A 15,628-nucleotide genomic window follows, 5' to 3' on the forward strand; every position below is an offset into this window, starting at 1 on the left:
TAGAAATGATGAATTGGTGAAATACTCCTTAACTGGGTTATACTTGATAATAGGTATGACATGGGAATTTTCTTAAACAACCTCTGAAAGACTCGCAATTACACAAACCACCAGTCTTCGTAGCATTTTCTTTTATTTTTGATTCTGTATGCAGTATTTTTGTAAACCCCCAGGTTGGACCACGAAAAAGGTTTTATGACTGCAGTTTCTTTTTGGTTGGACTCTTAACAGTCATCTGATACTATTCAGACAATGGGAATTCGAATAACAAACCGATAGAACTGAAATCCATACTGCATCCAGGATTCTTCAAATCCGTTTCCATTTTGCAAACCTCGGTACATTTTTCAGATGATTATGTGTAGGTCTGTGCATTCCACTAGGCCAATATGTCCAAAACTCTTACCCCTTTGCCAAAATCCACAAGCATACAGAGTCATTTCAAAGGGTACTTTAAAACAAGAAAACCCAAAATATACAGAATTTATAAATCACAATTGTATATCATGTGAGTGACAAACTCCGTAACGCAAAGGATGTTACTTAAGTGTGTAATAAAAATTGAAATAATTAAAACATCCAACCCATCACCTATTTCCTTGTCATTGGTTAGAAAAATCATGTGCTTGCATGTGTATGTGTTTGCCTTACATCATTTAGTAATTACTTTCTCTCCACTGCACAGCCCCGTAATAGAGACACAGCATCTCGTATAGAACACAGAAAATAACATGAAATATCCTCAAACGAACAAGGTTAGGAATGCTTAGCCTTGGCCACTGTCAAACAATGAAATTCTGGAGCCACTTTTACAGCCACAAATTTAAAAACTATCACACGTGATATTTTGTGTTATATTCTGTGTGTATATGTGTGTGTGTGTGTGTGTGCTGTGTGTACACAAATCAGAATCATCTAAATGAGGCTAATTCCAAATCTTCCTGGGTTGTGCTCAGAGGAGGGCACAGAAGAACTTTTTCTCCCTGAACGGGTTTTCTGAGGTGGGCACAGGGGTGATGAGGGGGTCCTCACAGGCATGGGCATCACAGTAGGCCATCAAATCCGCAGCTGCCTTGGACACCTGAGTGTGCAAGGGAGGGAGCCATTCAACACAGCCTGATTCAATCAATACTCAATGAATTTTGGTTATATCAAAACATCATAACCTTGTTTCCATTCCTTTTTTATAAACCATTTGAAAACACCAGCTGCCCTTACATTAAACATTTCATGATGGATGAACCAACAGAAATAGCCCAAATGACTTGAAATACATTCTCCTTACATTAAAGTACATTAATATCATAATGCATTTTCTTTCCATATCATAAGAGATATCCAAGTGAGATGCAGGGTCAGGGAGGGTCTCTGAGCTAGCTGAGAGAGCCCTGTATTAGCATTGTTTTTGCTCGATGATAGGAGGGAGAGGTGAAACATACTACTGGTTAATATTATTTTTCCCTGCCCATTGACACACAATGATGTAATCAAAACTCAGAAGGTGGATCAACGTCATTATCTCATTTGAGGATTGCAGCAAAACAAGAATATTGTTTTGAAAATATTATGAATGGTGTCTAATATGGCCCGGGATGTGACTAACCAAGTAAAAAGGGTCAATTTTTATTTTAGGTTGACCATAAAGCTAAAAACAATATTTCTTTCACCTATAAAGTTTCCATTTTTTTAAGTTGTATTACAAAAGCGATGAAATACCATAATGCAGTAAGAAGACATCAGCTGAAATACATGATATATGCCCGTCTATTGCCAATCTGGTATGACAAATGGGTCAGTTTTGCTGTAGCCCTTAGCACAGTGGTTCCCAATCCCAGGCCTTGCTCTACAAATTTTTGTGTTTTCCTTCATCTAGCACACCTGATTCAACTTATTAGGTAATGAAGAAGCCCATCATGTGCTAAATCAGGTGTGTAAGAGTAGGGAAAATACAAAAATGTATTGCTCACACTCTTAAATATTAGGATTCCTAAATGGCCTGGATGTACTGTTAGGAAAAACCTTTAACTGGTATAGAACCTTTGCAATTGGTGAGGGTGCTTTAAACTTTGAAAAGGTTCTACACATTTGCACAGAACATTTACCAAATTGTTTCTTAAAAGCAGTGGTTTTCACACTGGTGCTCTGGGACCCACAGGCACTCAATCCCAAGTCTCAACACATATGGATAGAGTAAAAATATGAAAAATATGGACCGTTTGGGGGTCCCTTGGAGGACTGTATTGAGATGCACTGCTGTGAAGAACCATCCATTGAAAGACTGCTAGGGAACTAACAGTGGTTCTTCCATGGCATCACTGCAAAGAACCCTTTTTGGCACCCTTATCCCTGCAGGTCTGGGATTATGAACTACTGCCTTAGTTACAGCTCAAAGCTAAATCTGTTCAATGACTATAAGGGCTCCATCAGAACTGCAGCATTACAGAGAACCAATGCCTCGATATGACTGTAAAAAAGTCTTGCACTTTCACCTATTTTGATTTTGGTCAGAAGCAACGTCTGCCCTCGCACGAGAAGGCAAAGCAAAGTCAAAAGCGAAAATCTTTCGAATGCTTAAACGATTGTGGGGCATCCATGGCCAGAGGGGCTGTTAGAATTAGGCCATACCTATTAACCTGATTCTGTGGAGCATGTCTGATACAAACTGGTCTTTGAGTTCGGAGTGAGATGACTGAAAAGCAGAAGGATGCAAGATGACATTGGGGCCAAGCCAATTTTGATCTTTCTCTCTCACCTTGATCCTACAAAAGCTGGCTTCGATCTTCAGCTGTTCCACCAGCTTCCTGGCCTGACCGACACTCATGGTGCTGTTCACAGGGGTGTCTCCTTTCATCCTGCCACACACACACACATACACTCTCATTGGCAAAAATAACACTAGCTGAAGATCAAGAACACATTGCATCAGCTCATAGTCTCATAGTTAATTGCTATGAATGGAACATGTTAATCCCTGAGGGACAGAGATGAGTGAATCCCCACTGCCTCGCTAATTGTTATAGACATCACTGTTATAGATGCTTACTAGGAATCAGTTAGTGGCAGATCGTTTTTATGGCACATTTCTTGCTTCAAATGGAAGGCCGGCATCCTGCAAACCCCTCCTATCCTCACCAACACTTACGTCTCTCCTCTCCTCTTTCCTTCTTCTCCTTCCCCCCCAAGAGATTCGCCTCCACCGGTGTCATTTACTACTTCCTTGCTAAAAGCTGCTTGCCCTAGAAAACCTAAACCTCACCTTGATAAGCGACCATCTGATTGCAACAGATCTCATCATCATCATACTGCAGAACCACTGAATTTCTTCTGAGCATTTAATCAGCTTCTGCATTCCTGGTGCATCCAGTGCCTTATTGCTTAAAAATGTCTTACAGCAAATTTCAGAATCTTCCCCAGATATTAGGTTAGTGTGAACCTAAATCAGAACGCAATTGTGTTTGGGTCGCAAGGTGGCTTCCTTTTCCACACAGACCCTGTGTCCCTAGACAAATCAGTCCCCGCATGGGAAGCAGCCTCATATTTCTCAGAAACTGCGAACAAATTAATAGATAACACAGATTACTGTGATAAGTCTTAATCCACTGATGTTTTTTACAGTCCTATGTACATCCATACATCATGCACTGGCAGAAGGCAACAGAAACTGGGCCAAATGCATACACGGCAATCAGAGCTACTCACACATCAGCAGTCAACACAAAATCAGATTATATTTACAGGATGATTTAATGACATCAGTGAGACTTCAGTGAGCATCACAGATTAAAGCACAGCTGTGAAAGAATAATTGAAATTTCAGAAGCATGTGCAGGAAGATGGATGAAGAAGGAGAGGCTAGAAAAAAAACGGACCAGAAGGGATGTGCTAGTCTGTATCCATCATTCTGGGCCTTCCATTTGCCTGTCTCCCTTCTTCTTCTCTCTCTTACCCTTGTTGTGTTCCTCTTCTGGTGCTAGCTCTCCCTCCTCTTCTCTCCTTATTCCTTTCTCTTCCTCTGTCTGGCTGTGTGTTTTGCTCCCAGTGCAGCCGGACCCCACCCTCATAGACAGTGTGGATGCTACTCTGCTCTGCTCTGTACAGTCCAATGCACTGCAATTCTGCTACAATGAGCACCAGGCTCTTGATACATGCAGGAAAAACTCCCCTCTGCAGTAAATGGAACGTGCCAAGCAGGGGTAGGGGGGCTCCGCTGGAACTGATTTGTTCTGAATGCTGGGCCGTACCATTTCTGCACCAGTTTGGGTGGGGTGAGGGGGGTGGAGATGGCACGTATGGATGGAAAATATATGACATGGCTTGAAAATGCGAGATGGTTTAGCATGGCACGTACGGCGTATGGCCACAAATCAAAGCATTAACAGCAATATGTGTTGGGTACCCAGCGTCTCCTTGTCTCAGTACATCCTCCCTCATTTTCCTCTGTTACCATGGGAACTGCTGCAGTCTCATGCTCTTTGTCTATACCGTGGCACCATTTTGCCTGAGTGGTCTCTCCCACCCAGGTTCTCCACATTACTTCATCTGCATCCGTATCCCTCCCCTGTCCCCACGACCACCAAACCAACTCTTTTCTATGGCAGCCATGAAAAAACTGGTTTGAATGTGATAGGAGATATGAAAACGCTGATAGAAGCAAATATGGGATGATAAATGATATAGAATAACCTGTCGACTAGGAACAGTTTGGCCAAAGCTGATTAAACAATTTTACTCTCAAAAACTTCTAATCTAATCTACATTTTTAATAGAAATTAGAAAGAAATCACCAAATTATGCAAATCTGTGTTTTCTCATTAATTTCTAATCCAGCATCTCCGCCAGAAAATTACAACAACAACGCGTTCGTCTCTTCACAGCCGCCGTATTTGGAGTTCTGTAGTTTCTGTAGGCGGAGTTAGCAGGAAGTGGTGAAGTTTGTTCACACAATTCTTTTCTCTGCCCTGCGATATGCTTATATCCACGGCTGGGTGATATCTGTTTTTCACGAAGGTGAGTATGACTGTTACTTCATAGAATATGTCATGTTCGAGTGATTCGGACAGCTACTAACTGAGGACAAGCGACCTTCTGGCAGCAGTACGCAAGCTAAGCTAAGCTAGCCCCCTGCACTGCAGCAGCACACTGAGTGATGCTCCTAGCTGACTAGCTGCTGTTCACACATGCTCTTAATCAGTATTATTAATAGTCCAATTATGAAACGAAGTTATATGAGTGTCAGACATTTTAGTCATTACATTAGGGCGAAACAAGTGCCATGAAACTCTTCTTTTTGATGATGTTACCTCTTTGTCATTGCCATGTTGGTCATAAGAACGCAGCGTCCCCTCCTCTTACTGTAACTGTGACTCAGTTTGAGCTATTTAGCTACCTAGTTTTCTCGCCTAACTCATTTAATAAGAGTTGGTTTGACACGTTAACACCATTAAGGCATTTTGGAAAATGTGTCTCTTAAAGGACGGAACTGACCTTGTTCAGCTATATAAAGGAACATGATAATGTTTCTTAGTTTACTGTTGGAAGAAGCACTGTTTTATTACAGTACAGACTCTGATGGCCTGTTATCGTGTTTTTGGAAGTTCTTGACTGATGTTCCTTTTGTGTCTTGTCCTTTTTAGGTTTTTGAGGATAACAACAACCAGAAACTCTGAGTTATTCAGAGAACAATGCCCCTCAGAACACAGTCAGTGACATAACACTAGGAATAATGCAGGGATGCTGCATTAAAAAATTGTTTATTGATAAAATGCCCCTGGAAAAGGATTACAATGTGTCTGTCTTCAGTCTTTTGCACCACTAGCAAAACTCAGCGAACACAATTAACAGTGTAGGAGTGGTTGAGTTGGCTTGTATGAATACTGGGAGACGTCGTTCTGTGCCAGGAGCAGAGGGCAGGCAGAGCCCAGGGAGTGGCAGACCTCAACCAGGGTGGGACGGCTGCGGCCTGGAGCAAATGGGCACGATGATGGGCCCCGTTCTGCTCTGGCTCCAGGACGTGGCGGCCGTGACCCTGCTGAGGGCTCGGCGCACTTTGCTGCGGGCCGCCATTCTGTTGTCTGTGCTGGTGCTGCTGCTCTGGGTGTCTGTCTTCCTCTATGGCAGCTTCTACTACTCCTACATGCCCACTGTTAGCTTCTCCACACCAGTGAACTACCAGTACAGGTACAGACCCTGATTTGATATGTTGCTGTGTTGTCTGCTGTATGATATTAGTACGAAAGTTAATCTTTAAAGCTGAGATCAAGGATTTGTAGAAGGCATTTTTGTTGTATTTTTGTATGATATTCGTATTGATCACTAAACATTCCTTGTATATTCCATATCATCGCTGTCCAGAGGAAACCATGTATCTCTATTTTTGTTGATTTTTATTTTTCTACATCATTTCAACACACCAGGTCTCCTTTACATCATGTGTAACTTTTTTGATGAACGGACAAGTAGAAATGGTCTAAAATCTCTTGAAATAAAATGTGTTTACATTAGGTTACATTAAAAGTAACGAGTGCCTTTTCTTGTAAAGTTACTATTTTGGAGATACTTGTTTTTCTTTGGACAGCGACGATATATAAGCCATTTGTCTAATTAGGCAACATAACAATTAAAGTCTGATTTTGTAGATTACAGGGAATGTAAATGTAAACAAACTCATTTAAGCTTTACAAATTAAAGGTGAATTTCACTATTTTTTAATCAGTAATTCTGTTCAATAATGTAATCAACAATGCAATTGTGTATCTCTTAATTGTTAAGATTTAAACAAAGTCAACAAATAGTTGAAATGCACCAAAGAAAACATATAAATCTATTACTATTTTACCATTATCAACATTACAGATAGAAACTCAGAAGACACCTATAGATTCTCTGGTGGTTTTGGATAGTGAATAAAATGGCTGTGTTTACATTGTAGACATTGCAACCCCTAATTCCTATCAATGACTTTGTTTACATCAATTGAATATGCAGATATTTTGGAAAATTGTTGAAATTCATCTTATTTTTCTTTATGCCATGACTGTTAGTGCCTGTGTTTAGAGCTTTGTTTGTGTTTCTGAGGAAACTGTAGGCCTTTCTGTACCACAGCTACTGTTTTTCTTAACTTTTTAATAATTGCTCTAAATGGACATAGGATTATTATATTATCAGAAAGTAATTGGATTCACTGATCATTGTTTCAGAACTGACTGCGAACCTGCCAACTCCGTTCTCTGTTCATTCCCCATGGCCAATGTCTCACTCCTAAAGAATGGCAGAGAGCAGGTGAGGTCTTCATTCTTATCACTAGTCATTACATAGCCATGCACAGTACTCAGAGACACAATAGACTATGAATAGTCCAGAATCAATTCACTTGTGTACAGTTTCTTCCACCAATTGTCTATACTGGCTGAGATCTTTCAGCTTTTGGTCATATTGCATATTATATACACCAGAATATTTAAAAGTCACGCCCATGTCCAGAAATAATGTTTTATCTGTAACAGCAGAAAGATAAATCTCATAGTTTAATATGCAGTAACTCTGACTTTTATCTCTACTGTAGGTGATGATGTATGGTCAGCCCTACCGGGTTTCTCTTGAACTGGAGATGCCGGAATCTCCAGTTAATGAGCAGCTCGGAATGTTTATGGTCAAAATGTCCTGCTACACCAAGGGCGGGAAAACCATGTCCACTGTGGCTCGATCTGTGAGTAATGGTGGAGACTCTTTCCTCCACACCAAAGTTATAGTTTTTGTAATGCAGTTTTAATTTCAACATTATATAAAGTATAGTTTTTGGGGTTTTTTGGTGTGTGTTTGATTTAGTGTCCCTGTGACATTTCCTGTGATAGATTGTTCAGCTATGATTATATATAGTCAGTCATTTATAAACATCTATTATTTTTATTTAGATTTTTTTTCTCAGCACAAACTGAAAACTTTAGCGTTGGCAATGAATAAGCATTAGGCCCACTGCTTATTCAGTGAACTACAAAATATGTTTTGCTGTTTTTGCTCTATTTCAGTTAGATTTAATGGTAATGATTACTATTTTTGTTTTTCTGTCATCCACTTTCGTGGAACTTTGCTTATAAAAGTGATTTATTTGTTTATTAGAACAATCCTGCCCCACACTGTTATTACAATGTTTTGTGATGTTGATTGACCAAAGCTGCTCGATGTTTCATTCTTGAATTCACATTGCATTTCACATTGCACATTGAATAGTGTTGTAAGTGCTTAGTTTCCCAGCACACAGTAGAGTAAGTTGTTTGTGACCTGTGGCACATACTGGAACTGTCATGGAATCGGATGATTTATATCTGAGTTAAAGGGAAATGTCACTTAATTTCTGTATAGTTTAATCATTGAGATATAAACCGTGTCATTCAGGGTGGTTTGATGTGAAATGCTGCATTGTAGAGAAACTTATAGGAACCAATGTTTGCAATGTCTACAGTGCAAATATATACATTTTATTCACTATCCAAAACCACCAGTAAATGTACACGTTTTCTGAGTTTTTTTCCAGTGGTAAATCAAAAACCAGTTGTGCAACTTCATGATTACTGTGTGAATCTTGGACTCTGCCTATGTTCCTCATTTTAATATTACACTCCAACTCTTTTCCTACATGTTGCTGTGTGCTGTCTCATCAGGCCATGCTGCACTATCGCTCCAGCCTTCTGCAGACCCTGAGCACCTTGCTGTTTTCTCCACTGTTACTGACAGGGATGTCTGAGCAGAAGCAGCTTATAGAGGTGGAGCTCTTCTCAGACTACAAGTCTGACTCTGTGAGTATCCTGAGGATGATTTAGCTCAGATATTTCATCATTCTCCACCCATGACATGCACTCCCTGCATCATATGAGCATAACGTAAAATGACGTGTTTCCAATAATAGAATGTGAGCTCATAGTCATGACCTTTGTCATTGTTTGTGTCATACACTGATCAGACATAATATAATGACCACCTCCTTGTATCTACACTCATTGTCCATTTTATCAGCTCCACTTACTATATAGGTGCACTTTGTAGTTCTACAATTACAGACTGTAGTCCATCTGTTTCTCTGCATACTTTGTTAGCCCCCTTTTACCCTGTTCTTCAGTGGTCAGGACCCCCATGGACCCTCACAGAGCAGGTACTATTTGGGTGGTGGATCATTCTCGGCACTGCAGTAACACTGATGTGGTGGTGGTGTGTTAGTGTGTGTTGTGCTGGTCTGAGTGGATCAGACACAGCAGTGCTGCTGGAGTTTTTAAACACTGTGTCCACTCACTGTCCACTCTATTAGACGCCCCTGTGTTGTCAGTCCACCTTGTAGATGTAAAGTCAGAGACAGTAGCTCATCTGCTGCTGCACTGTTTGTGTTGGTCATCCTCTAGTCCTTCATCAGTGGTCACAGGACGCTGCCCACAGGATGCTGTTGGCTGGATATTTTTGGTTGGTGGACTATTCTCAGTCCAGCAGAGACACTGAGGTGTTGAAATACTCTAGCAGCACTGCTGTGTCTGATCCACTCAGACCAGCGCAACACACACTGACACACCACCACCACGTCAGTGTTACTGCAGTGCTAAAAATGATCCACCACCCAAAAGGGACCTGCTCTGTGAGGGTCCATGGAGGTCCTGACCACTGAAGAACAGGGTGAAAGGGGGCTAACAAAGTATCCAGAGAAACAGATGGACTACAGTCTGTAACTGTAGAACTACAAAGTGCACCTATATAGTACGTGGAGCTGATAAAATGGACAATGAGCGTAGGAAAAAGGAGGTGGTCATAATGTTATGCCTGATGCATTTGAAACAGCTGCATAGCACATTAATTTATTCTTAATTAGTAGAAGTACAAGACTTTTGTATTGTCTCTTTTTTTCTTACAGTATCATCCCACCATAGGGGCCGTGATAGAGATTCAGTCTCGACGGGTGCAGATCTATTCTGCCCAGCTTAGGATCCATGCCTACTTCACTGGTATCAGGTTTGTACCTCGGCTACTTTTCACAGATCTGACCCTCTCCAAGGTTGGAACCTGTTTTGAAAACATAGACTGGCAGTTGTTTGCACAGAGTACAGACTTCACAGAGATCATGGTGTTCCCAAACCAAAAGCCATGACTTGACAGAAATGTAGGGTCTCTGCTCAGGGCACAGGATACAGCTTACAGGTCAGGGGACAGGCTGGCGTACAGTAATGCCCGAAGATAACTGAATAAGGGCATTAAAGAAGCCAAGTGCAGATAACTGCAGCGCATCGAGGGGCACTTTGAAAACAACAGCCCCTGCAGCATGTGGAGATATTAAAATCATAACGGACTACAAGAGCAGCACCTCACTGACCAGCCATGACGCCACACTTCCTGATACACTGAACCACTTCTTTGCGCTTTGACAATCTTACCAGCAGAGTGAGAACTTAAATGACCAGGGGTCAGGGCAGAGCCAGTCCTCGTCTTACAGCGCCATCAGTTGAGATCCACTGTAAAGGGAAGATTGACATCAACAAAGTTGCAGGACCAGACGGGTTGCCAGGCTGCACACTGAACCATGTGTTGACCAAGTAGCGGGGGTGTTCACTAACATCTTTGGCCTGTCCCTGCAGCATGCTGTTATTCTCACATGCCTGAAATCCACTACTATTGTCCTTGTGCCCAAAAAGCAAGCAGTCTGTCTTAATGACTACTGCCCAGTTGCCCTGACACCAATCATAATGAAGTGCTTTGAGAGGCTTCATCAAGCTCAACATCCCCACTGATCTGGCAGCCCCTTCACACAACCCTATCCCATCTAGAGCATCTAACACACGTCAGGATGCTAGTTGTCAACTTCAGCTCCGCTATCAGTAGAATAGCCTCCCATAAACTGTTAGACAAGCTCAGCAACCTGGGATTAACCACCACACTCTGCTTATGAATTCTAAACTTCCTCACTAACAGACCACAGAATGTCAGGGTGGGCAACCACACATCGTCCACTCTCATCCTGAACACAGGAGCCCCACAGGGCTGTGTCCTCAGTCCAGCCCTTTTCACATTCCCTTCTTTTCAAATTCCAAGACTCCACATCACAAAGGATCTGACATGAACACTTCCCACCTGATGAATAAAGCTTAGCAGAGGCTCTTTTTTGCTTAAAAAAGCCAAACTCAAACTTAAGAGGGCTAGGAACATTATGAAGGACTTAATCCACCCAGGTCACAGACTGTTTGTCCCCCTTCCATCAGCCAGAGCTGTAGCCTCCATTATACCCCCCCCACACACACCACTCACACTATACCCACACACCCATAGCTGCTGACGACTGAAGGCAGCTAACAGACAAGGCTGTTTTACTGACCTCTCCCTTCCCCAAGCTGCTGCTAATGCACTGAACACTTTACATCCAGGACTGTAAATACAATTATTATAATTTGTGCAAAAGCGACCTGTGAATTACCTGTTCATACCTGTTTATAGTGCACTGTAAACACTATCTAGATCCACTGCATACATATATAGCCCTGTAAATGTTTTTTAAATGTTTTTATTGCTGCTGGTTTCTCTGAGAGCTACCAAAGTTTCATTGTATAACTACTTAAGCAGTAAATTAACTTAAGGATAGCTTGAGCATGCAATTAATGTGATACAAAGCATAAAATACATATGTAGGCCTTGTATTGAATGGTCCATTAATGCTCTGTGATCTTTCTGAGTGTTCACTGTTGTTTCCTCTCTTCACAGATACCTCTTGTATAATTTCCCTCTAACCTCAGCAGTCATCGGAGTTGCCAGTAACTTCACCTTCCTCAGTGTCATTGTGCTTTTTAGTTACCTGCAGTACATGTGGGGAGGACTGTGGCCCCCAGAACAGGTCAGAGTGCAGGTAAGACCTTCACTCCTTGTAGAGTTACACTGCAATCTGAATTTTTTTTTTCTTCATCTGAATTAAATTTGTTGTTTTTTTATGTTACGTTTGATATGTTAATGGTTTATTGATGAATAGCACTCTGAATGTTCGTGTATTTAGGTGATGATGGGAGACACAACCCGTCTTCAGCAGAGGCGAGAGGAGGCCCGGAGACGCATGCACACATCTGCCAGTACACCGAGTAAGAACTGTCTGCTATCTTAGCACTTCCAGAGTTAACAGAAGTCCAGACAGTACAATGTAAATGCTGTTCACTGTTGTTATACATTAACATAACCTTATATATGCTGTAACCTTGTAAATCTCTCCCAGTTATGAAGTACGAGAGGGAGAGAAATGCAACTGCAGACCAACCTCAAGAGCCAGAGCAAACTGCAGGTCTTAGAAATAAACGTGAGTTAATGTACATATGTATGCATGAACTGAGAGAACTGATTAAATGACCGTTTCGTTTTAAACATGTCTTTGATCAGTGCATGCTCTAACATCTTTGATATTTGTCCTTTTTGCAGGTGAGCTAGACCTGGTCAGTGTGATTGGTTCAGTTGGTGAACTCAGTCAGGACAGTGACAACGGTAAGAAAGTAAATCTCATGCACCTGGGAGATGGATCATTTATGGTCAGGAAAAAGTAGTATTTTCCATACTGTTTAAGTCTCACTGTGGTTAGATAAATTACAATTATTATAAAATTTTATAATACATGGTTTACAAAAGGCATGAATTATAAAGTGACTCTGCTATAAAAATGAAAATGCTTCATTTCATATGTAAAGTAGATCTATTAAAACGACAGGTAATTTTCAAAAAATGTAAATACGTATACAAATACATATACATGCAAATATATACAAATAAATGTGCAGGATATAAACATAAACCAAAAGGCATATCTGGATATACAGTAATAGGCTTAACTGTATCATGTCACAGATAATTTCCTGAAAAACCTGTTATTTTCTGAGGAGCACAATTTTTACAATAATAGCTCATTTAATAGGCATATACAGGCTTAGATTAGACAGTTTATGTAAAGCTAAGGGAAATACTTTCACTTACATCTTTGTTGATGCCTACAGTTCCCAGTATCTCCAAAGAGAATCCAAAGATTTCCTATTTTTATGTGAACATATTGAAGTTGTAAAAGTATTAGTATCAGAATACTGGCCTTTGTGTTGCTCAGTATCAGACTGAAGAGCAAAATCATCTGTATTTCCTATCATGCACACACATTATCATTATCATCTGACACATCTTCTCTTCCTGTACCAGCTGCTGAGTCCTCCACAGATGATGGTCTTGTGCTCATGGAGGCTCCACACACAGCAGAGATTGATGTGAATGAAGAACAGCCTGAGCCTGAGCCTGAGCAGTGGGCCACAGAAGTGAAGGGCATGGCCACTGACGTGGGCACATCCCAGCCCCAGCCTTCTGACACCAGCCTAAGACAAAGAAATGTACCCTGGATGAGCCTCTGAGTTCTCTCTGGATTGGGGTTAGACTCTCGGGCAATTTCAGGCATAAACCCGCACTCGCTTACTCATTCAGTTACATTTGTGTGCCTTGCGTCACTCCTATTGGGGATCAATAGCTGACACGCCCTGACTAGCAAGTACACGATAGACATTCTTTGTGTTGACCAATGTGGGCTTTCTTGTATGTATTTAAAAACAATTTACCTCACTGAGCTCGAACTCTTGCTTGCTCTTCAATTCTCCAGCTTTTCTGAACAACATTTCACAGGAAACAGAACTAACAGTTACATTTAGGCTAACTAGCTAGGAATGCTAAAGCACAGGTAGCATGCATACAGCTGTAACGGCTGCAGTCAATGTTGTTTTTTGTCCATGCGCACAAATCACACGGAGCTAAGTACACTCTCATATCTAGGGTGTAGATCATTCCACTTGAAATGAACAAGTGCAGCTTCCATTTTTTATCTAACAAATTTACTGATTTTAATTTATACACAAAAAAACATTAGGAGGGACCTGTTATGCTGTTTTTGAGGATATATACATGGCAGAGCTGCTAAACCATCACTGTTTTTTCACATCAGGATTGAAAGGGAATTATCTGTTACAGCTAGTAAAGAGTTAACTGTTGTATTACTATAGAGGATTTAGCTGCTGCATTTAATAGAGTCCATAAGGCCATGTAAAATAAAGTATTTCAAAGTGTGCTGTTAAGCAAATGAGTGCTTCACTGGCCCCTAGACATTTCCAATAAGTTTGCAGTGAGCATACTGACCAGTAACTGTTGAGTGTTTCATCGAGACTTATTTTTTGAATGTTTTGGGGGGAAAAGGGTTTGAATGAGGGACTTAAGGAAGTAGACACATTTTCCCAGGGCTACCTAAGTCAGCATTTTAGTAACAAAATATAGTGAAATGTTCTAAAATGCTTTTTAAAATCTTTAGAAACCTACTTTCTTTATTTTTATATCTCTTTTTTTTGCCACCACAACCAATGCAAATTGGCCTCCCTGGACAAAAATGTGGGCAGCCTGGTCTAAGAAGTTAAAACAACTGTATCGTTATCTGAAGGCTAATAAATGGGTACCACTTTACAATAAGTCTACCCTTATAAAGGGTTTACAAATGGTCTAAAATTTGTTTAATAATGGTTATTATTTTGGATTTTGAACAGCTTGAAAATCATTAATAAGCAGTTATGTCACATAAATAAAAAGGGAAGCCTGATGCTTGCCAAATAGTGAGCCCACAATTATCTCAGATTTTGCTGGTTACTGATCTTGTTTTCTATTTCAGTCTGCATTATCAGCTTCATCAGATATTCATATTCATCAGATACAACAGCTCACTCTTGAACTTTGTGTTATGTGGTAATATTAATGATTTAAGGTGTTTAATAACCATTAGTTGACTCATTTTAAACCGTTCATAAACAGTTTATAAGGGTGGTATTACTGTAAAGTGGTACTAGTAAATGCAGTCTAAACAGGATACGTATAACTATGTATAGGAAAACATACAAAGAGACAAGTAATGAATGTTCCAAAGATTGGAATTCTTTTTTTTCCTCTCGCCTGGATAATGTACATATTGTGTAATAGTACATTTGTGTTTGGTAGAATGTAGTAGTACTAATGTATGCTATTATATGTTTACATTTCTTATTTATTTAATAAATCTTAAAGTTGTAAATATGTATGGTTTTGTTACAAATGAAACCCTCTGTGGGAATCCTGTTATATTTTAAAATCCAGATACACATCTGGATTTTAGGCTGTGTAACACCTACTTCCCCACATCACTGAATTCATTAGAAAGTGATAACTAATGGACATTCGGCCTGCCTTACCGAGCATGTGGTAATGTCTAATGGGTTGTGAGATATGCAACCATGTATGAAGTGTGACATGTTAGTTTCCTTTGGGTTTCTGTCCATGTACACATAAAATGGGTGTGATATACATATAAATGTACTTGATTTAAGCTGACATTTTGCATTTTAGCTTCATATGCATTTCAGATTAAAGTGCTGGAGTGCAAAACTAAAACAACATAAGTAGTGTTACACTCTGGTTACAGACTGTACCTTCAGTCTTTTGGGCTCTGCTGAAGATAATTTGCTAATTTGAAACTGTAAATTTTGTCGCACCAACATTAGAATGTTCAAAGTAAAAATCAGGATAATCACATCTGGCCTGTTATAGTCTCATTTAAAAAAGAGAAATATTTTTCAAAAGTGTTAAG

The 15,628-nt window shown here is 40.3% G+C and overlaps 2 protein-coding genes across 2 annotated transcripts; one reads left to right on the top strand and one right to left on the bottom strand.

Annotated features, from left to right (window-relative positions):
• Window positions 1-111: 111 nt before the first annotated feature.
• On the bottom strand, window positions 112-4,122 carry gng3 (guanine nucleotide binding protein (G protein), gamma 3). The gene is made up of 3 exons (XM_036588301.1): window positions 3,947-4,122; window positions 2,753-2,852; window positions 112-1,081 (listed from the first exon to the last, which is right to left on the bottom strand). Exons 2-3 carry the CDS (start codon window positions 2,849-2,851, stop codon window positions 953-955), a joined length of 228 nt encoding a protein of 75 aa, XP_036444194.1. The 5' UTR covers window position 2,852; window positions 3,947-4,122; the 3' UTR covers window positions 112-952.
• A 774-nt stretch (window positions 4,123-4,896) lies between these two features.
• bscl2 (BSCL2 lipid droplet biogenesis associated, seipin) lies at window positions 4,897-15,571 on the top strand. The gene is made up of 11 exons (XM_036589005.1): window positions 4,897-5,007; window positions 5,634-6,177; window positions 7,197-7,278; window positions 7,562-7,705; window positions 8,658-8,792; window positions 9,890-9,987; window positions 11,725-11,866; window positions 12,011-12,092; window positions 12,224-12,304; window positions 12,424-12,486; window positions 13,183-15,571. Exons 2-11 carry the CDS (start codon window positions 5,867-5,869, stop codon window positions 13,386-13,388), a joined length of 1,344 nt encoding a protein of 447 aa, XP_036444898.1. The 5' UTR covers window positions 4,897-5,007; window positions 5,634-5,866; the 3' UTR covers window positions 13,389-15,571.
• The last annotated feature ends 57 nt before the right edge of the window (window positions 15,572-15,628 follow it).

This window comes from Colossoma macropomum, unplaced genomic scaffold (genome assembly GCF_904425465.1).
Source record: "Colossoma macropomum unplaced genomic scaffold, Colossoma_macropomum, whole genome shotgun sequence".
Lineage (NCBI taxonomy): Eukaryota > Metazoa > Chordata > Actinopteri > Characiformes > Serrasalmidae > Colossoma > Colossoma macropomum.